We start from the raw sequence: 21,540 nt of genomic DNA on the forward strand, positions 1-21,540 counted from the left end.
AGTAGCGACTGCTCATGAAATCTAGAGATGATCATGAAAATCTGTGATGCAGTTAGAACAAAACTAGCATGAATTTCCATCCACTATTTTATTTCTCTGGAGCAGAGGCTGATCTGTTACCATATCTGAGAGAACCGTTTTATTTTGTATTTACTCAACCCTCTAGAATGGTAAAACAAAACAAACTTCTTAATCTGTGTCTATCGTGCAGTGTTTTTTTCCCCCATTTTTTCTTTTTTGGAACACTGCCAAGCTGAAACTGTTGCTCAACCAAGAATGTCTGTTTACAGCACTGCTGTCACCTGCCTCTCAGACAATGCAGAGGCTTGTATTTTTTAAACATAATCTTCCTAATATCCAAAGCTGTTTTAGTGTTCTTTGTATTAAATACAGCTATAATTGTGTTTCTGGCAGCAGTTCTGGGACTTACTAGTAATTCTGTAATCATAGCATAATTATTTTGAATCTGTGGGAATTTCTTTAGAATAAATTTCACTCATTAATTTCACTATAAATGTCTCAAGTATTCTTTAGTTGAATCAGTTTGATTAGTCAGCAGTCATTATTGAAGTAGTTTTATGTATACCTAATGGATACTTTTTGGCATGAAAAACCAGAGGTACTTTATTAAATGTTAGAGTAATTGTACAATGTCTTTGATGGATTTTTCAAGTTTTTTATGAGAGGAAACTGCTGTTGTATAGTGTAGCTTTTTTGAACTTTTTTTTTTTTTTTAAGCAGAGTGCTTTTTCCAAACAGACTCTTAACATGGTTCTCCAATACATAGATCAGTTAAAAGTCTGGCTTCCATGGGTGGGTGGAGGGAGGAGGTATAGGAGAGGGAGGTTTAGGGGTGTGGTGAGAGAGGTATGAGGAGTGTTGAGGTGGTACCATGAAGATCTCCTGGTATCAGTTACAAACCATTGCCTCTTGGTTCCTATGTGTTTCCTGTGGGGTGGGTTGATAGGACCAGTGTTATTCTCATACAGATAAAGAAACTGAAGCTCAGCATAATTTGCCTAAGAAAACAAACCAGGTGAGAAGTGAAATGAGACTTTAAACCCAAGTCATTTGGTCCCAAATCTAGATTTTTCTGAATGGGGTTTTTATTTACCTGACTCATGTGTTTTTTTTTTTTTTTTTTTTTGAGACAGAGTCTTGCTCTGTTGCCTGGGCTGGAATGCAGTGGTGCAATCTCAGCTCACTGAATCCTCCACTTCGTGGGTTTAAATGATTCTCCTACCTCAGCCTCCTGTAGCTGGGACTACGGGTGTGCGCCACCACACCCAGCTAATTTTTGTATTTTTAGTAGAGATGGGGATTCGCCATATTGGCCACGCTGGTCTTGAACTCCTGACCTCGTGATCCGCCTGCCTTGGCCTCCCGAAGTGCTGGGATTACAGGCATGAGCCATCGCACCCAGCTGACTCAAGTGATTTTAAGTAGGTATGATTATATATATATGTAAAGTTAACAAAGTTATAAATAAATACATGATTTACATTTACGTATGAAAGTACCTCTTCTCCTCTCCCCCACTGCCCTTCTTTATAAAGAGATTGCCTTATTTTTTCTTAGATATTTAGGTTCGGTAATGCAAACTTCAATGGATAATTCGTGTTAAGCTTTAAAAATTGAATATATTAACCAAATAAATACTTAGTAGCAGAATTTTCATATAAATATATTGTGGTATAGTTTGACTTTAAAAGCTTTAACCACATATGAAAAGTTATTCTACATATGCACATATAGATGTTAGCCCACAATGTTAAACCGAGTACCCACACATTTCTTAGATATTTGTAGTCCTATCTTCTTGACATTTATGGTAAAACTTTATTAATTGGCAGTTGTTGCCTTGTGGGTTAGATACTTCGTTTAGATGAATTTTTCACCTGTGGCCAAATTGCCATTCCCAGGTTTGTGTTGAGATATATCGTAAATTATGTTTTGATTCTAACCAAAAGGCAACTTAGAAGCACACCAAGGCGCTGCAGGCTATCAGTAGCTCTTCTGTGCCTCCTGCCACTCCTGTAGTGTGGAAGACATCCTAGATAAGTCAAATAAAGGCTACTCTTGAGTCTAGCTTAAAACTTTTCAAAAAGCCTTAATACTCAGACTCTAGTTCATGAGACTATTTACTGACAAAGTTGACTGCTTGAGTCTTGTACTTGAGTCTGAGCTTGAAGAAGTATGATACAGTCTGTAGCCTTATAGAGATAAGCCTTCTCTTTTGTGATAATGGTATCCTGATATTTAGGTTTTATAATAGGAGCAGCTTATTATTTATTGAATGACTACTATATTCTAAAAATGTGGCTAGGTATTTTATATATATGTTCTTTGACTCATCATAATCTTGCAGAGAATGTGGTTTTATTCTCATTTTATTGCATGTGAGATACCTGCAACCCACAGAGGTTTAGAAACTCACTCAGGGTTGCTTAATTCGTAAGTAGAGGAGCCAGTTTGAACCTAGGTCTGACCCTGCCAGCTGTGCTCTTTGTGAGCTGCTATGAACTTACAGTCTTTAAGGAGATGGGAATGTTTTACTAAGTGTTTTTGAGTGTATTTGGAATATTAATATGTTCTTATGGAAACAAAGTTTGTACATGGAACCAGGAGTTTTTCAGAGCTAAAAGAAGCTATTACCTTTTATTTAAATAAATTGCCAGAAAGAGAGATAAAAGGACTAAAAACAAAGTTGAAAATGTGATAGAAATCTAGAATTTTTATTTCTAGAAGGGTTACTCATTCAAGCCAGTCTTTTCATTACCTTTGAGGAAACAGAGGCTTATGAGTCAAGTATGTCATTTACTCAGAGCTTTGACCACATCTCCTGTCTTCCAGTCCTGTGCTCTTTCCACTGTAATATGCTGTTACCTTTAGTTTCTGCTCTGTATGGCTGGGGGAATGGAAAGGCTTAAGAATGGAAGCTGTTAGTGAGCAGGTTGCTGAGATGAAAGGTTGGAGCAGGTCTAGGTTGATTGCTTCCTTGCATGAGATTGGATAAGTTCTGAGTTGAGGTATCAGGCTATGCAAGAATTTGTAGTGCAAGGAAACTTGTAGTTTGATATTAATGTTTTGTACAAATACATTTTGACACATACAAATATGTGTCAGTGACATTTGAGGCGATGCCTAATATTCTGCACAGGAAAGTGAGACTGTTGTATTTACATTTTTTAAATAAAATAACTATTTTCAATATAAATTAAATAGTAAAGCTCTAGGTGCAGGTGCTATTTTAAGCTCTATGAGCCCAGGATGGAGAAGATACTCCCCATGCCCTTGAGGGTACATATATTCTAGTACCAGGATAGATGCATATATAAACGAGTACAATACACGTACCTTTTTTTAACCATAGGGGCATTATTACTTCAATATTACTGTTGTGAATTCTCTTGGAAGCTTCTCAGAGTACTTGGTGTGTAATAAATGTTCCCAGTTTGAGTGGGGTCCTTTTAGAATGAATGCAAACATGGATGACTGCAGTGTGAACATCAGCTCAGTAGCACAGACTGAATTAATGTCTTCTTTGTAGAAGGAACTGGGCTGGATTCTGGGACACACCAAGCCGGTGACACACAGCCTGCTCCCACTGAGTATAGGACCCGAGAGGGGAGAATACACAACTCGCTGTAGTGTGTCAGACAAGTTAAATGCTGAAGGGACACAAGGCACAGCAACAGTACAGTGTGGAAGAGCCTTGTGTGGGGTTTGGGGAGGGTGATGGGGTCATAGGGATGTAGGGCTGAGGAGCTCTACATAGATAGGGAAGGTAACATTCGACGTGAGCCTAAAGGAATGATTAATATTTTTCCAAGAGAAGCACATCAGAGGCACAGGGAACATTAAGATAATGGTAAATGTGGCTAGAGATTAAAAAGCATAGCATTGCTGAAGATGGCGCTGAGAAAGCATTTGGGGACCCCTTTGTGAAGGGAGTGGGGTGTTATTCAAAGGGAATATGAAATAATGCTTTAAGCTGGGTAATGATATCTGTTTCAGAAAGAGAAGACTAGTTTGGAGATTGTTATAATATTCCAAATAAGGGATTGCATGCCCCTGAAGAAGCACAGAAGGAAGAAATGAGAGACCTTTGCCAAAATAGAGTTCAGATAGGAGCAAGGGGTTGGAAGCATTGAAGATAACTGAGGATTCTATCAAGGGTGACTATGGAGGAGGAGAAGCGGGACAGCAAGTAATGGGCTTGTTACAGACATCATGAAATTGAAGACCTTGCCTTTGCAGGCCTTCAGTGTGAAGATGATTAGCAAGTAGCTGGAGATGTAGGTATCGGTACAGGGGGAAGTCAGGTGTATTTAATTATTTAGAGAACGCCACCAGCTCATAAAAAGTAATTGAAGCTCCAGGACAGAGTAGATTACTGGGGAGGGTGAAAAGTAAGGAAAAATATGCTAGTCAGAAACTTGAGGAACACTGTGATTAAGGGACAACCAGAGGAGATAGTGGGTGGTTTTGAGAAGGAGGGCATGGCTGGCTGTTGTGGCTCATGCCTGTAATCCCAGCACTTTGGGAGGCTAAGGCAGGCATATCATAAGGTCAGGAGATTGAAACCATCCTGGCTAGCACGGTGAAACCCCGTCTGTACTAAAATACAAAAAATTAGCTGGGCATGGTGGCATACGCCTGTAGTCCCAGCTACTTGGGAGGCTGAGGCAGGGGAATCGCTTGAACCCAGGAGGCGGAGGTTGCAGTGAGCTGAGATTGCACCACTGCGTTCCAGCCTAGTGACAGAATGAGACTCTGTCACCAAAAAATAAAAAAATAAAAAAAATAAAAGACACAGTTGACATATATTTTAGCATGCATCAGAATCATATGGATTGCTGGGCCCCTAGTCCAGAGTTTTTCCACAGAATTTGCATTTGCATTTCCAACAAGTTTCCAGGTAACGTTGATACTGCTAGTTCAGCACTTAAACTTTGAGAACCACTAGCTTAGAGTTTAGTTAATAATGGTAATTGTGGGTTGCAAGTTAGAGAGGAAGAAGAAGAGGATCTAAGAAGGGACTGAAGGACTGTGCCAGGGAATGAGGTTCCAGTAAAGGCAAAGCAGATGTGTTAGGTAAAAAGACTTAGGGTGAGTGGAAGAATTGTATTCAGGGAGTAGAATTCTAGATTATGAAGTTTTGGAGGTGGAACTTTCGGGCAGTGTCTGTAACATGACATATAGCAATCTTACTCCAAGTGCACTGATATACAAAGAGATAAGGAGTGTGTGCCTGAATGTAACTCAGTGTACTGCTTTCCTCATGGAGAAATTCTAGTCCCCCACCACCCCCAGCAAAAGCCATCTAGACAAACTGTTTTGTTGTTGTTTTTAAGAGACAGGGTCTTGCTCTGTCACCCAGGTTAAACTGCAGTGGTGTGATTATAGCCCACTGCAGCCTCAAACTCCTAGGCTCAAACAATCCTCTTCTGTCAGCATCCCTAGTAGCTCTGGAACTAAAGGTGTGTATCAGCACTCCCGGCCACTACAAAACTGTGTTTAGTCATGAAGCTGATTTGTATTCTGGCACAAGCTCCTTATCTTTACATGGACCGAAATAAACGGTTCATGGGTAGGCACTGTGTACAGACCAGACCTGGCCCACAGGCCGTGACTGAAGCGGCACTGGCCTAGAGTATAGATTTCTGAAGTGCATCAAGTTAGAGGTCCCAGGATGGTGTTTGGACCATTAAGAGAGGAGTTCTGTAGAAATGGAAGAAAGAGATGTTTCTGGAGACTGGTAGATGATCACAGGACAAGAATGGGAGGTGAGCATTAGATCCTTATGGCCTCAGGTCAAAAACTATGAAGCCCTGTTGAATGGTCTCCAGCTAAACAGGAAAGCAAGCAGAAAAGTCTGTTGTCCTTGCAGGTATTAAATACTTAGGTGGGGTCTGTGAGAAGGAATCATCTTCTCTTAGCAACAGACGTCAGTGACAACCTTACTGGTCTTTGTTTCTGTAATCTGTTCAGGCAAATTATGTTGTGATTTTTTACATCTCATCTCAACAAAGGCTACACAGGAACAGAATTCTCTCAGTTGACTGGCATAATCAAGCAATATGCTGATGGAAGAGACATTCTTAGGACTTCTGTTATTAAATAAGGAGAAGTCTATAAGAGGTAGAGTATTAACAGTGAATGTGGAAGTTAAGAGACTAGATAAGACATTGTTGGGATAAAATTTGCTTCTAAGAAGCATATATTAGACCATATTTTAAATTTTTTATTATCTGTAGTAACTATTTTCACAAGCTAGAACTGCAGTTATTTAAGTCTAAGCATCTTTTTATAAATGTGTGATGCATTCTACCCTAGTCTGTTTGGTAATCCCATGAAAATATTAATTATAATTTCCTGAAGTATCTTTAGTAAATAAAAACATATACATAAGAAAATAAAATCAATCTTATGTGTAATTTTCCTCTGCTGTTTAATATTCAGCCTAATGGTCATAGTCAAAGACTATGGAGGCTATTGATTGAAAGTCTTGAGCTATAGGAATGGGCAGTAAGAAAAGAGACAGAAGAAACTTGTGGTTGAGAATGCAGGCTCTGAGCAAACCTGAATTCATGTGATGGCTTTACTACTTACAGACTGTGGCTTTGGCCAAGTTCAGGAGTCTCAGGCTCTAATGTTTCCTCACCTTTAAAACAGGATAGCATTATTATTCATGGTGTTGTTATAAGAATTAAATGAGCCTTCTTACAGTACTAAGCCCAGAATCTGCCACGTAATAAACACTCCATAATTTTTAGCTATTGTTGTCATCAACATTATTGTTGTTATTAAGGAAAAGCATAGGCTTTGATTCACAGAAATCTGGATTTACATCTTATTTTTATTAGTTCAAGAAATTATATGACCTCAGGTAAGCCATTTACTGTTTCAGCCAGTACCAATGGGAATGGTAGCAGCTACCTTCTGGTGTTACTGTGAGAATTAAATGGTCTACATGTGTAACACATTCAGTATAATCCTGTGACATGGTCTTGGCTAGCAAATGTTTGCTTTTCTTCCTGCCCTTAATTTTAGGTTTCTTTTCTTTCTAGTCAGGCCTTGAAAAGAGGATAGACCAGGCTGTGGAGGAGTGGAATATTGAGAAGGCTGAGGAACTTAGCAACCAGCTAGCTACTCGAGAGGTGAGTCAAATGGGTTACACATTTTCTGTGTTTTCAAATTTTCTAAAATGAATGTGTATCTTTTTATGATCATTAATAAGTTCAGTATTAAAATATTTCATCTAAGGTTTTCCTTTTTGTCCATTTTTTTCTCTCTCATTCTGTCATTTAAATCATTCTGGTCTAAAACTCTTGCTAGAAATAATCCATGATTATTAATCCATGATTGATACTGAACCTTAGATTTTACCTAGATCAGAGAGGTTTGTTTCAGGTATGATTAAAATGCTAGCTTTCTTTTCCATTTGCATCTTTAACTCATTTGAACTCTGAGGGCAACTGTGTATTCTAAGGTCACATCCCTCAACCTTTTCTTAACCCTTGGTAAAATGCTTTCTTACTCTTTGCTCAGCACATCCCCCCTCAGCCCTAAAGAATTTTGAGTCTTTTTTCTTTTTTTCTATAGTGTAAAACTAATAGGTATATTGGATATTCTTTTTCCAAGTACAGAAGACCACAAGAAGATTCTGACTTATACTCCTGGAGGCGGGGTGTGGGCAAATTCCCCCAGTTGAGAATTAATATCAGTATAGATTAAAGAGCTCATATTGGCAGGTGTTTTTATTATTTTTGTTGTTTTGTAATTCCTTTTTTTCCTTTCTAGGAAAAAATCTCCACCCTAGTCTTTTTTAGTGCTTTGATCCTTCCCTCCTTCACCTCAGACTTAAACTACTCCATAGTGTTTTGTTACATAGAGAGCATCATGGGTTATCTGGGTAAATTATTGGCCACACTCGCTATTCTGACTTGCAGGTGGACTTTTTGTCCTAAACTGAGACGAGAGATAACTTTGTGATTTCAGCAAATTCTTCTATGGAAGTACTGTTGCACTCTTCCATCGTTAGATCTGATGTAAAAATATCTACTGTGGATGGATGTTTGTTGTGATTTTTGCATTTTTCGTTTTTTTTTTTTTGACTGCGGGCTTTAAGTATCTTGTGAATTTTTTGGCGTAGGGAAAAACAAGTTCAGAAAGGGGATTCAGAAATTATCTTTTTTTCTTTAAACCTTTTAAAATGATTTGTCACATTAAATACTTCTGTGTATAATGTGTGTGAATGTGTTTGTGTGTGTGTGAGAGAGAATATATATTAATGACTAATGTAAAGGAAATTATAAAGCTGTGGACTTAATTTAGGGAAATAGCCAAGAAATAACACAAATGGCAGTTATTTGGCCTTTCAGAAAATAAGCTGACATTTTATATAAGGTATTTTTTAATTGTAAAATGTGCGTAACATAAAATTTACCATCTTAATCATTTTTAACTGTGCAGTTCGGTAGCATTAAATACATTCACATTGTTATCCAACCATCACCATCTTCCTCCAAAGCTTTTTGTCTTGCAGAACTGAAATTCTGTACCCATTAAACTCTGTACCCATTCTCCCCTCCACCCAGCCTTGGACAGCCACTCTTCTGTCTCCGTGAATTTGACTGCTATGGGTATCTCATATAAGTGAAATTATTTAATATTTGTCCATTTGCATCTGGCATATTTCACTTAACATAGTATCCTCAGATTTACTCCATGTTGCAGCATGTGTCAGAATTCCTTTCCTTTTTAAGGCTGAATAATACTCCATTGTATGTACTTCTTACATTCTGGGTTTATATTGCATTTTGCTTATGTATTCATCTTTCGGTGGACACTTGGGTTACTTCTACCTTTTGACCATTATGAAAAATGCTACTATGAATATTGGTGTACAAATATCTGTTTGAATACCTGCTTTCAGTTCTTTTGGGTATGTACCCAGAAGTGAAAGTGCTAGATCACAAAGTATTTTCACTGTTTTTTTTTCTTATAAAATACAGTTCTCCCCTTCCCATCTTGTAAGTTCTTGTGCGTACAGTTTAACCATTACTCTATTTCATCTCTAAGGCAGCCATATTTTGATTCATTGAGTATAGCTTTCATTGTGTATAACAACATTTTATTAATCTATTTTAGAATTGAAAGGTACAGGTATCTCATTTTAATAAAGTGAATTTGAAAGTGTGTTGAATGGTGCCACAAACTCAGTAGGATTTCAGTGTTAGTTGTTATTACAGTGGCTTCTTCAATATGAATAAAGTAGAAGTCCTTCTCCCTATAATGAGATCTGTGCTGAAAATCGTCTTTAAAATTCTATTCAACAAACATAGTCTCTTTTGTTTGTTAGTGAGTAGACTCTTTTGGCACTTGAAACTGTTATTTCCATAGAAAGGCTTTTAGAAAAGTGGCTTCGTTTCTTGACCAGCTTGGAAGTATAGTTACTTCCAAGTATAGTATATACTTTCAAGTAATTGTACTTGAAAGTATAGCAAAATTATACCAGTAATATATCTAATCTCCAAATTTTGGAGAGTTGACCATGAAAATGTCAGGAAATGGTGGGGAGGGGCAGTGCCTGTGGGGTTGGAAGAGACTCCAATGCGTAGATACCTTTCTGGCTCTAAGGATGGGGGAGTATAGTGAGGAGTGGCTGAAGATTTAAGGGAGCTTTCAGGGACTGAAAAGCACACAAGGCAGCAGTAACCAGTCCCTAGGGATGCAGAAGCTGGTGGAAGTCTGGTCTGAATATCTACCTCATTTGGATCAGAAACAGAACCTTCTAGAGAACTGATACTTAAATGCATTACCGGTGATGATGAAGTATTCCATGTCCTGCCGTATGTTGAACAAGTGTCTCTTGAATCCCTTTAACAATTCTGGAAATGTGTTACCAGTTGCTGTCAGATGCTGGCTGCTCTGGAGTCTGTGAGATAGTTCCAAGTAAAGCGTAAGACAGGCACATAAGAAAAACCAACAGAGACATAGAGTATGGCTGCCCTATTGTTCTTAGAAATGGTATGGATTTTTTCTCTTCGCTGGTCTCTTCAGGATCACAGGACTTAACAAACTGGTGTCCTATTGCCGTTACTTGTCCATTCTTCCTTTTGGAAGATCCCAGAGTTGTGTATTGTGTGATCTTTTCCAAGTAGCAAGTGACTGACCAGCAGAATCCCCCAAGTCAGTCAGTTTCCTCAGAGTTTGCTTTGCTAAAGGAAGAAAAGGTAAGGCAAAGCCTAGTCTTCAGGGTTAAAATGTGGACTCCATGTGATCTATGCACAACTGTCCATCTTTTTATCTTTTTCTGCTTATTAGTACCCCCATCTGAAACAAGGGGAATTCACAAAGAAGCATTTATTTTACTGCAGGTTCTATGTTCCTTTTAGTAGAGTTAGTAATGCTGAAGTTTTGAGTTGAACACATTTTACTTAAAACAAAAAAAAAACAACATCCTTTATATTTTGCAATTATTTCAGACTTTCAAAAAGTTGAGAAATTTGTAAAAAGATTTCCTATTTACCTTTCCCTCAGATACCAGAAATACTAACATTTTACAACATTTGCCTTCATGTTTTCTAGTTTGACATAATTGATTGAAGTTTGCCAGGTGTCCCGCTAATTCCATTTATAGCAAAAGAAAGTTCTTTTTCCTGGTCAATGACTTTGCATTTTGTCATCATGTTTCTTTAGTTTTTTTAATCTGGAATGTTTCCTCAGTCTTTCTTTGTTTCTCAGGACCTTAATATTTCTGAAGAGGCCAGTTACATTGTAGCATGTCCCTTACAATTTTGATTGTCTGCTGTTTCCTCATGATTAATTTTAGGTTGTGCATTTTTGGCAGGAAAATCCTGGGAGTAATGTGTGTTTCTCAGTGTCAGCGATCCAGAGACTCATGCAGTCTCTTTGTCCCTCTCCTGATGGTGTTACTTTGATTAACTACTTCGGGTAGTGTCTCCAGATTTCTCCACTGTGACGTTATTGTTTCTTCCTTTGGAATAAATAAGTATCTTGTGGGGAGTTAGGAGATAATCTGAGACTGTGTAAATGTTCTCTTTCTTATGTTTTCCCCGTTTGTTTTAGTGTCCACTGCTGATTTTCTTGCTTGTGACAGTTTTTATTATGGTGACTGCCAAATTCCTTTTGATCTTTAAAATCTGACCTCATTGTACTTTTAATCGTCACCTGGCAAACTACATCTAAAACTTGGCTTAAGTGAGCTATTGGATTATAGAATCTTTTATGTGTCTTTGTTAAATTTCTCAGTAAATGTGGACAATTGGGATTTGGATAAAGTTTTCCTAAATGGTGCACTGGGTTGGTGTAGGGTCACCATGTGACATTCTGCCCACCAGCAGTTGCATATGCACTCTGTCCTTGTCTGCGGCGTTACCATTCACTGCAAGCTTTCCTTCTATGTGCAGTTTGAAGCTGCTTGTCAAAGCATACAGAACTAGTGCCTTAGAGGTTTCAGACATGTGAGTTTCCTTTGAGGATGTTAGGATTCTTTTTTTTTTTTTTGTCATACTGCAGTTTTAGAAATGGGAATTGTATGATACTGACTAGATGTTTTCCATTTTTTAAGGGCTATTTCCTGTCACACTTTTTGACAAATGAGATTGCTTTAGAGATACATGAGATTTTCAGCACTTGTAAATATAAGAATAGTAAATGTTTTCCTCAGTGTTCTTTTTATGTTCATACAAATACATTTATTTGATGTGGGATTATAGCATTCTTTTAATCAGATTATAGCATTCTGATTAAAAGAAAAATAATTTAGGCCCTGTTCTTTGCCCTGTATAAGTGGAAAAACATCTGGAAAATGTTTGCAGTTCAGACACAGGCATTGGAAAGATACTGATGTTACTTTCATTAAGCACCCGTGAAGAATAATCAAGATGGAATTTTTGAATGAATAGTTTGGTTTGAGATTTAATTTTACATATTTATCTCCTTGGTACCAATCACTGTGGATATGAGATGGGATTTTGAGAACTAAGTGTGAGTTTGGGGACAGAAGCCCTTTATGAATTAAATGTATACGTGCATGGTAGGTGTCCTTTTGGAAATCAGGTATATTGGTTTTCATCAGTACCATTTTCTTTTTTCAAGCAGCAGTGACTGGGACCTGCTGATAAAGCCTTTGCTCAGAGGCACAGATCCCAGAGTTCTTAAAGCCTTTTCCAACCATAATAAGTGAAACTAATTTTTGATGTTTAACATTTATAAGCCTATGAAACCAATGGGGCAGCATCAGTATTGAGAAAAATGAAGCCAAAAGTAGAACCATGTCTGAGAATAGGCCTTGAAAATAGTTCTTAAAAAGAAAAAAAAAACCACAGACACACAAACGGTATTCCAAAATAAGACTGTTAGTGTGTTCCTGTTGTGATAGAGCAAGAACATAGTGTTTCAGAATCATGTTCTCTTGAATTAATGATGACATTAAGATGTGTAGAATCTGGTTTGGGGGGATGACTCAATCACGTTCACATGTTTGAAGCCTAGATTTTGCCATCATCTTTGGTTTTATCATGTAATGTGGTTGAGACTGTCCCTCCTGTTGATTAAATACTTTGTTAAAAGTCTTGGAGGAGAGATAAGTAGAAACATATAGTTGGGTTTGTGTCATACTGATGAAACTGTTCTAATTTGAAATATGTGTGTGTGTGTATGTGTATAAAATACACATTCAAGTATTTGAGCATATTTGTGGCTTGTTAAACTCAGACTTGGTTTGATGTATATTCCATTCATTGATAATGATCATTGAAAATGCCACGTTTTGATACTTTCTTTTCTTATACATTGTTTATTAAAATCTAAATCATACCAATTTATAGAAAACAATAGAAACAAATACTTTAAGTGCTAAAGCCTAGATTTAGCTAAGGAAACAGACTTAACTAAAAATTGTAATAAATTATTTTAATTTAATTTTATAAAGTTTATTTTATTTAATAAATTAATTTTTTATTATAAATGAAGTAGAGTGCTTAAAATTTTGGATTTTAAAATACGGGTAAAGTTAATAATGTTGAAGAAGTAACTGCTTACTACTGATTACTTAGATTGAACCTCACATAAAAGGGAATTTCTCTCTAGGCATCTTCATGTTAGCCTGCTGTAGATAAAAACCAACTTGGTTTGGCTGCAGAACAGTGAGTGTCCGCCATCCAAAGCATCATACCTATTGCTCAGGTTGATTTCCGTTATACTTGTATAGTGTGATGGCAGAAATGAATGGGGAAAAAGAGGTTGCCTATGAATTTCATTTGAGCTTTTTTATGCCCTTAAAGATTGTGCTTTTTCTGTAAATAGCTGAAACAGAATGGTCTTTGACGGCAGAGTAAACCTGACTCCTTGAAAACACCAGAATTTCATGTTGTAACATTATAACAGTTTTGCACAAGCTACAAAGAGTAATCATATTGGTTTTTGATGATTTGCAAGGCATTTAATATAATATTTACATCTGAGATCCTATGGTTATAATGCACTGCCATCTTTGTTGAATCCAAAACCCTTTGATTTAGAATCATGATACGATAAAATTTTTCATATTTTAAAGCTCGTTTTTTGAACTTTTATAAAAAAGGAACTAAGGCAATGACTTTAGCCTTTAGTGCTGTTGAGTTTAATATTATTGAGTATATAACCACGGTGTATCACAGGTAGAAATGATAAATATATATATATATCTCATTTTAATGGTACCCTCTTTATAGATGTTGTATTGGCAGAATGAATTGTGCCAGGAATTGAATTTTAATTTTATTATAAATGAAGTAGACTGCTTAAATTTTTGGATTTCAAAATACAGGTAAAGTTAATAATGTTGAAGTAGTAATAGTTTGTCAATATTTCAAGAAGGTAGGAATGGCCATTTTAAAAAAATAAAGTTTGAATTGTTCAAGTTTTATTTTATAACTAAGTGAATTAAATGCTTTCTAAATTTGGGCAGACTGTTAATTTGTAGCCTAAACTCTGTAAAGCAATTGCGTAGAACATCTGAAGGCATTCTCCTAGAAGAGGACTATATATGTACATTTGAGGAGACAGATTTTTCATTTTATGTTAACATCTGAGAAGTAGTCCTTTCTCAAAAGTGCTGTGGATGCTGTAGCACTTGCTCTAATATTCAGGAGGACTTTTCCAGTCATTTGTTGTTAGCTTTTGGTTTCCTTGAGAGGGTTCGACTACAATTCTTCCTTTTCATTTCAGTTATTAGTTTTATGTAGATGCAAGTCCTGTTATCTTGGTGGAAAAGGCGCTTGAAGTCCCCTCCCCCTGGGGGAAAAAAAAACTCTCCCCAAATAATACAATTTTGATCAGAGTACCTGGAGTGTTATTGTATCTGGAGTTCAAAACATTTGTTTAAATTTTGAACTAGAGATGTTCTCAAGCTTAAGTTTAAAGTTACTTCTAGTCAATGCCATTATGTTTGCATCAAAAAAAAAAAAAAACTGAAAGTGAATTGAAAGACAATGTTACAGTGAAGCAGATCTTTTTTCTGTTTTTGTGAATACTTTGTGTAGAAATGTCTTGACAACCATGTTTCTGAGGTAAAACGGTTTGCTCAGATACGAAGCTTAACGGTGTATTCCAATTAGCTGTTCTAACAATTTACCACTGGAACCTGTGACCCTGCGGAAAGGTTGCACATCTTTTCTATTGTCTTAATTGTGATTTCTAGCCACTGAAGACTGAGTAAACATAGTAAAAATGCATTAAGTATTATATGTATTTTAAGGGTTTAAATTTAATATCTCCAAATCAACATTTTATTTTTATGGAAAGGAAGTCTTTGCTAGTGTCGGATGTGTGTGACAAATATAATCTAGGTTTTGCTGTAAAAGCAAATGGTTTTTTTTTTTTTTAATGATTATTTCATACAGAGTCATCTAATATCTGCACTCTCCGGCAAAATATATTTTATGTCTCTCTTTCAAATTTTACTACTGTGCCTTCTGTCCCTTACTTTTTCTTTTGTTTGCTTATTATTACACTTTCCAGTAAAGCAGTAGAGTTTAGGAGACCATTTTCTTTTTGGTATATTTCACTAATCAGCAATGAGAAAGAATCTAGGAGACTGGGGAGGGAAAAAACCTCTCACCAAATAGGCTTGTGTTGGTCAGCAGCTAATTCGCCACCTAGGGAAGGTGGAAACTCTGCCTTTGGGAAGGGTATATGTGTCTGTTGAGGATCATCTAGAACTCGCTCTCATTCATTAACTTTGGTCATTTTTCAGTGCTTTTTAATTTAAAAGTTCCTCTGTGTATCATTTTGCATTCTGCACATTATCTGGGGGGGCTTTTAAAGGGCTGTTTTAATTCTTTGAAGCCTTGTTCTCCTTAGTTCTTACAAGTAATTCGGCTATTACGTGTAGATCAACAATTAGCAAAGTGTATGGAAAATAAGCTGTGTCTTCCCAAGTAGGAGAGGGCCTGGATGAATTTCTTTACATCTAGTTTAAAGATATGTTTGTTCCCATACAAAATTGTGCACAGCCGTGACATTGCAGCATTTTAACATCAGAAAAATAAGGCTAGTGTTCAGTGATGGTTTTTTTCTCTAAGGTTTTTAGGTGTGCTCATTCAGATCTCATTACATTGAGGATGTTTTCTTTTAACCTTTGGGGTATGATTGGGTGATCACCTCGAATGGCATTCCTTATGCTGTCCTTTAATTATGTTTATCTGTGCTTTTAACTAACCTTAAAAGATTTCAGATGTTACAAGCCTAATTAAAGAGACAGACAAAGCACAGTTTATACTGTAGATTTTTTCTGCAGTTCAATTAATCAGCATGTTTTCTCTTTTAATTAAAACCATTTTAGTAAATTAAAGCCCACAGCAAAACACATATATAATTTGTTTGTAATTAGCTCTTAATTGGTGGTAGTTGAAGCTTAGCACCCTTGGTTTCTTTCTTCATGATTGCCATTTTATTAGCAGCCAGTCATTAATTAATCTTTTTCTAATTAGCTTATAAAACTGTTGATGGCACATTATTGTAAATGTGATTTTAAGTTCAAAGCTTGTTAATAGGCTTTCTTACTTAGAAGAACAGAGATAAAGAAATTGCTGAAAACAGTACCACAGTTCTTTTAAAAAACTGTCTTTCTTACGGGGAATGTGTAAAGCATCTAACAGCTTATGGTTAATTTTTTAATGCTTTTTTCCCTTATGAATGGCATAAGTTGTTTGAATATAAATGTCTGTATCCAGGAGTAATTTCAACAGTAGAACATCTTCTCCCTCCTTTGGAATACTGTAATCCACATATAATTTGAAGCCTTAATAGTCATCATTAAAACAGGTGTTATGTAAATGATTTCACTATGAAATCAGAGTTGAGTATATGAATCATATATGCACATATGCACACATATATGCATATGTGGATATACACGTATATGATAAAAGATATTTGTATATATATCTGATGTGTTTTAAAAACAGGATTTGTTGGGTTATGCTTTGAAATAAAGTGATAGGAGTTGTAGGTATAAAAATAAATGATAGCTGTTTATACAATTGTACATACATACAGATATATGTAGTACACAAACATGCAAACATATGCAAACCTGTCCATGCACATTTTAAGGTGACAGTGAAATTAGGTTATTCTTTAGAACAGAAAATGATTTGATTTAAAGAAGGAGTTAAGTGACTGGATATGGCCTAGCTTATTTGCTTCCGTAGGGCTTTGGCATCTCAGGTGTGACCATGGAGGGAAAGGTACCAGTTCAAATGTAGATGTCTTGAATTTACTAGAGCACATACCATATTGAATTGTGGTTTGAGTGAAACACATTGGTCACATTGTATTCTTTGTTGAAATATACCACCAGTTTCTTAAAATTCCTTCGCTGCATGGCATTCTGAGCTGTTTTTAAAAATCAATCTTGGTGCAGAGTTTCGAAAGTTATTTTTTAAAAACACAGTATTACCAGTCATTGAAAGTGCTTTTTCTTATTTGCTTCTTGAACTTTGTACGTTATTTCAACTTTGGCTATTTCTTTGCTTGTTTTTTGGAAGGCATTTTATGATGCTATGCAAGAGACACTAGAAAGGGATAGCTGACAAGGAAAAAATTAAAAATTGGATAAAAAGTAAATGAATAATGTCATATTACTAAAAAGATGAGAGGCTAATTTGTGCCGACTTTTTGCTAATTTTGTTCAAGCCTCAAAATGAGGAGCTGTCACCCGTTCTGTGTAGCACTGATGACAGTGCCAATGATCCATGAAATAAGCTGCCGCTGGCTTTGTTCTGATAAGAATGAACAAATCTGCACAATGTTCGGCTCCCAGAATCTCATTTTCATACTTGCATGCAGGCTAAAAGAAATAAGCTGTTTGCAGGCTTGATTAATCAGACATTGGAGGGGTTTTTGTCTCTTTGATCTCTTTCGTCTCCTAGGTAACTTGCTTGACATTAATGTTGAGCTTGAGTAAAGACAATCAAGAATTGTCGACCAAACTGATATAAAAATTAAAGACCTTAACACTTTAAGTACTCCAGTAATGGTTCCGCTTTACTTCAGAAAACATCTGTTTTCATTTAATTAAAGAACAAAAGAGAATGGCATAAATATTTTTCATAGAGACCTATTATTCCATAAAAAGTTAAAGTATGATAATTGGTATTTTTAAATAAGTGCCTTGAAAGTGTTCAAAAGGGAGGAAAACTTTATAAATCTGTTACAAGCTAGTAATTTTGAGATGAGTAAAATATATGCTGAAACAGATAAGAAATATACAGTTATGCTAGATTAAGCGGTTTGAATCAGATGCTTCAAATGATTATCAGCAAACTTTATAATGACAAGATTTTGCAAGAAAAACTAACTTTATTTTGAAGTTTGTCTTTTAAAAATCTGTACTATGTTACAAGGATGTGCCATTATATCTATTTTACAACCCAATATGATTTACACACGCTAAACCTGTAAAATTGAAAGGAATTAAAAAAATGTCGCCGTACATTTGCTTGAGGTTATGCAGACGCTTTTACAAATCTTCCAAGTGGCTGTAAAGATGAATGCCTCAAGGGTCCAGCCAGGGCCCTGCTTTTCCAACCAGCTAAAGCCCTTATCTTAAATCCAAGCAAAGTACCATTAATCTTTTTGAAAGACCTTTTATGGCTTTTAATATATCCCAAATTAGAACATTTTACACCCTTGGTTCCTGAAATATGGTGATAAAAAGCCTTTAGAGCTTAATTTTCCTTACTGCATGCTCTGACCAATTTGCAGTTCTTTGTGATAATGTTTAGACACCTTAATTAAAATGCAGCAAAATATTGGATGTTCTATATGGAAAATGCTGATACTTTGGCTACACAGACAAGAAATTTTGTATATATTTTTATTCATTTAAAGAACTTTATTTCCACATTGTGTTGCTATAGTTATCTGATGACCCAAAACCATTTTTTAAATATAAAACCATTGACCAAGGTTTTGTGATGTTTACATTGAGCATGAAGATGCATTTTTCTTTTTATAGAAGCGAAAGAGGGATTCTTTTCGGCCTATTTTATTTGTTTGTAATACTGCAACACAGCATGATATTCTTTTATATTCTGGAACCCAGGTTAGTCATCTCGACTGGGAAACCATTTCTTCTCAACTGCCTGTTTCATAGAAGGTCTTATTATCCTTTTATATTTTCAGATATTTTTTCTTTCTCCACAGAAATAAGTGAGACATTCATTTTAATTATATGAAGAACACAAAAAGGCTATGAGTTTTCATCATCATTACAAGCTATAAGATTTCTTTCTGTGGAAAATACATAGACCAGGTTTGTTTAGTGTTTTATCAGCTGAAGAATATTTTAACCTAAGCCAAGGTAAAATACAGTTAGAAAATACACCTTTTATAGGATCAGGTCTGTTTGAAAGTGTTGCCTATGTACGTAGTTGTTTATTAAGTTTACAAAATGATGGAGCCCTCTCATGTGAATGGCTGTTTAATATGTTCTAATGAATTATTTTTAACAAGCATATACTGTATTAAAGAACATGTACTGTAAGTATTTACCGTGATGCTGGTTGTGCTGGATTAGGCCTTAACTTTGCTAGAGCACTAAAAGCTTTTACATTCTTAGAGTACATGACATGTCGAGGGGAAGAGTCTATTGAAGTCAAATGACTGCATGCCCAGACATAGGGATCTGCTCTTTGGCTTGGTTTGGCTGTCCTAACCAGGACAACCATGTTGGGAAATTCCAGTGAGAAAAATATAAGCCATGTCTTAATTGACAACAGTTTTAAAAAATAATTTTCTCACATTGTTAATGTGGTACATGGCAAATATGGCTTAGATAATTTTTGTTTCTTACAGTATAGTCTCAGTTGAAATATAAGAGAAGCTAGCTGAGTGGGCCATTTTTGGTGGGTGGTTTTAGCAAAACTGAATTTGCATTTGATAGGAATGGAGTTAATGGAAAAAATATAGATTTTTCTGTTTTACTTTTTGGCGATGGGGAGCAGGAAAGAGACTGAATTGTCCACTTGAATGTTGAGAGACCTATATGCATCTTAAACACAAGTAGCCAGCTATGATTTACAGCAGAAGATAATTTATTAGGTATATTTACTGCTTCCTTCAGAGCCTGCTGTACCTCCACATTTCCCAGCACCCTTGTATTTAGTTGGAGCCATGTGAGTAGTTCTGACCAGTGGGCTCTGAGCAGAAATGATTTGTGTCACTACTGAACTAAAGCATCGAAGAGCCATTGTAAGGCCCTCCAGCTCTTGTTCCGCCATCATAATCCTGAAAGCCATATGTTGAGATGCTGGCATCACAAGTTAGAGGAGAGTCCTGCCCATCCACAGGGACTTAAAGCGAGACAAGAAATAAAAGTTAGCTAGTGAGAGTTGGGTATTTGTTGAATACTGCGTGGTTGACTAGCCTAACTAGTTGACAGGTGTTAACTTGATTTTTTTTTTTTACATGTATGACAAATGGATAGTTTTTCAGTGGATAGGAATTTCATCTTAATGATAAATTATGCCACAGCCTCCTTCCAGAGTTTCATTTTCTCCTGGGATGATGGTGATACAGGCTTTTGATTCTTAGCCTTTTTTTATTTGTTGACTTACGTGGACTTTTCTACAATAAAGAACTGGAAACGAAAAGAGAACCAAAAGAACAAAGCCAGTACTAAAGCAGTCAAATGTAACTGCCAACTCCTTCTCCCCAGCCCCACAGTTTGCAAACAACCCATTTTGCTCAATGCTGTATCTCCAGCACCTAGAACAGTGTCTGGCAAAATTATGCATTTATGCCTTCGTAAAATTCGTTGAATGAATGTTATTCCTTTGAAAAAGAGGAGGACAACAGTAGCACTGCTAAATAGGGATTTGAGTTTTGGGAAGACACTGAGGTCAGTCTGCTTTACAATGAATCATCCTTTCTTCGGCACCTTTCCTATTGATGTTGACCAATTTGGCACTGTAGTTCAGTTGTCAGCTTCCTTCCATTTGTCTAAGTTCTTTATATATATGTTCTTAACTGTACTGAAAAATCAAATCTGTTTTTGCCCTCATTTATAAACTACAGACAGTGCTTGATTTCTACTTGTCGATTTCATCCTAAAGGAAACTCTTCTCCAAGATTAAGCTGAAAGACATGTCAAGCGTGCCAAACCTTGCTCTCCTAAGTTTGCTTCTTTGCTTACACATGTGCTCAACCTCCTGCCATGCCTTACTATTGGCAAGCAGATCCCTAGAACTTAGGCTTTAACCTGTTGACTTTAGAGTGGCTTCTACGTCATTTCTTCTTTTTTGCAAGTCTGCCTGTCTACTAATATGCATCAGTTGAGTACAAGGGATAGAAAAGGCAAGAAGCACCAAAGAGGTACTTAGTTTTTATTGTTTAACCTGGGTTCTTAATGGGTACTCTTGAGCTGTCCACATTGGTGGGCATTTTAAAAATAAGAGCACACTAAAAGTAGAAGATATCATCACAGTGCTTATCCTGGAGATACTTGCTGGGGAAACAGCTCTGCAGCCGGAGCGCTGTGTAGAGCAGAGTGTATAACTGAAAGTTGAAGGGCTGGAGAAACAAAGACTGTTTTAGGTTGAGTTAAAGAAGATTCTGGGATGGGGGATTTCACTGTGACTGGACCTTGTAGGACTGGCAGATGGGTGTAAGGGGGCCACACATAGAGGGCCCTGCACAGGGGACACTTTAATACTGTGGTCCTGGTGCCCAGTCTTTTCACCTTAGTACCCCTGATATTCTTTTTTCTCTCAGTGAATTAAAAGCTGTTGCCCATCATACAAAGTGCATTTATGAAGTAGTAATTAGCTTTCCCATGTTTTATTAATCACATCTGTGAATGCCAATCAGAGCTTCTGATCAGCATGAGATAACTGGTGTGACCATACTGAGTTGCTGTAATTCTAGCCCAGAGCAAAGAAACTTGATGTCTCTGTCAGTGTCTGCAGCCTTATCAGGGGTAAATTCCTGTTCAGCCTACTGCAATGCTGAAATAGCTTGAAG

The 21,540-nt window shown here is 36.5% G+C and overlaps 1 protein-coding gene across 6 annotated transcripts in view; it reads left to right on the forward strand.

Annotated features, from left to right (window-relative positions):
- Nucleotides 1–21,540, forward strand: part of FAM204A (family with sequence similarity 204 member A) — a 37,663-nt gene that overhangs the window by 10,365 nt on the left and 5,758 nt on the right. For all 6 annotated transcript variants that reach the window (XM_033181540.1, XM_033181545.1, XM_033181544.1 and 3 more), the window contains one exon: nucleotides 7,074–7,163. In XM_033181540.1, the coding sequence (XP_033037431.1) occupies nucleotides 7,074–7,163 (90 nt within the window). The remainder of the gene's footprint in view (nucleotides 1–7,073; nucleotides 7,164–21,540) is intronic.

Source organism: Trachypithecus francoisi, unplaced genomic scaffold, assembly GCF_009764315.1.
Source record: "Trachypithecus francoisi isolate TF-2019V2 unplaced genomic scaffold, Tfra_2.0 Contig01579, whole genome shotgun sequence".
Taxonomy (NCBI): Eukaryota; Metazoa; Chordata; class Mammalia; order Primates; family Cercopithecidae; genus Trachypithecus; species Trachypithecus francoisi.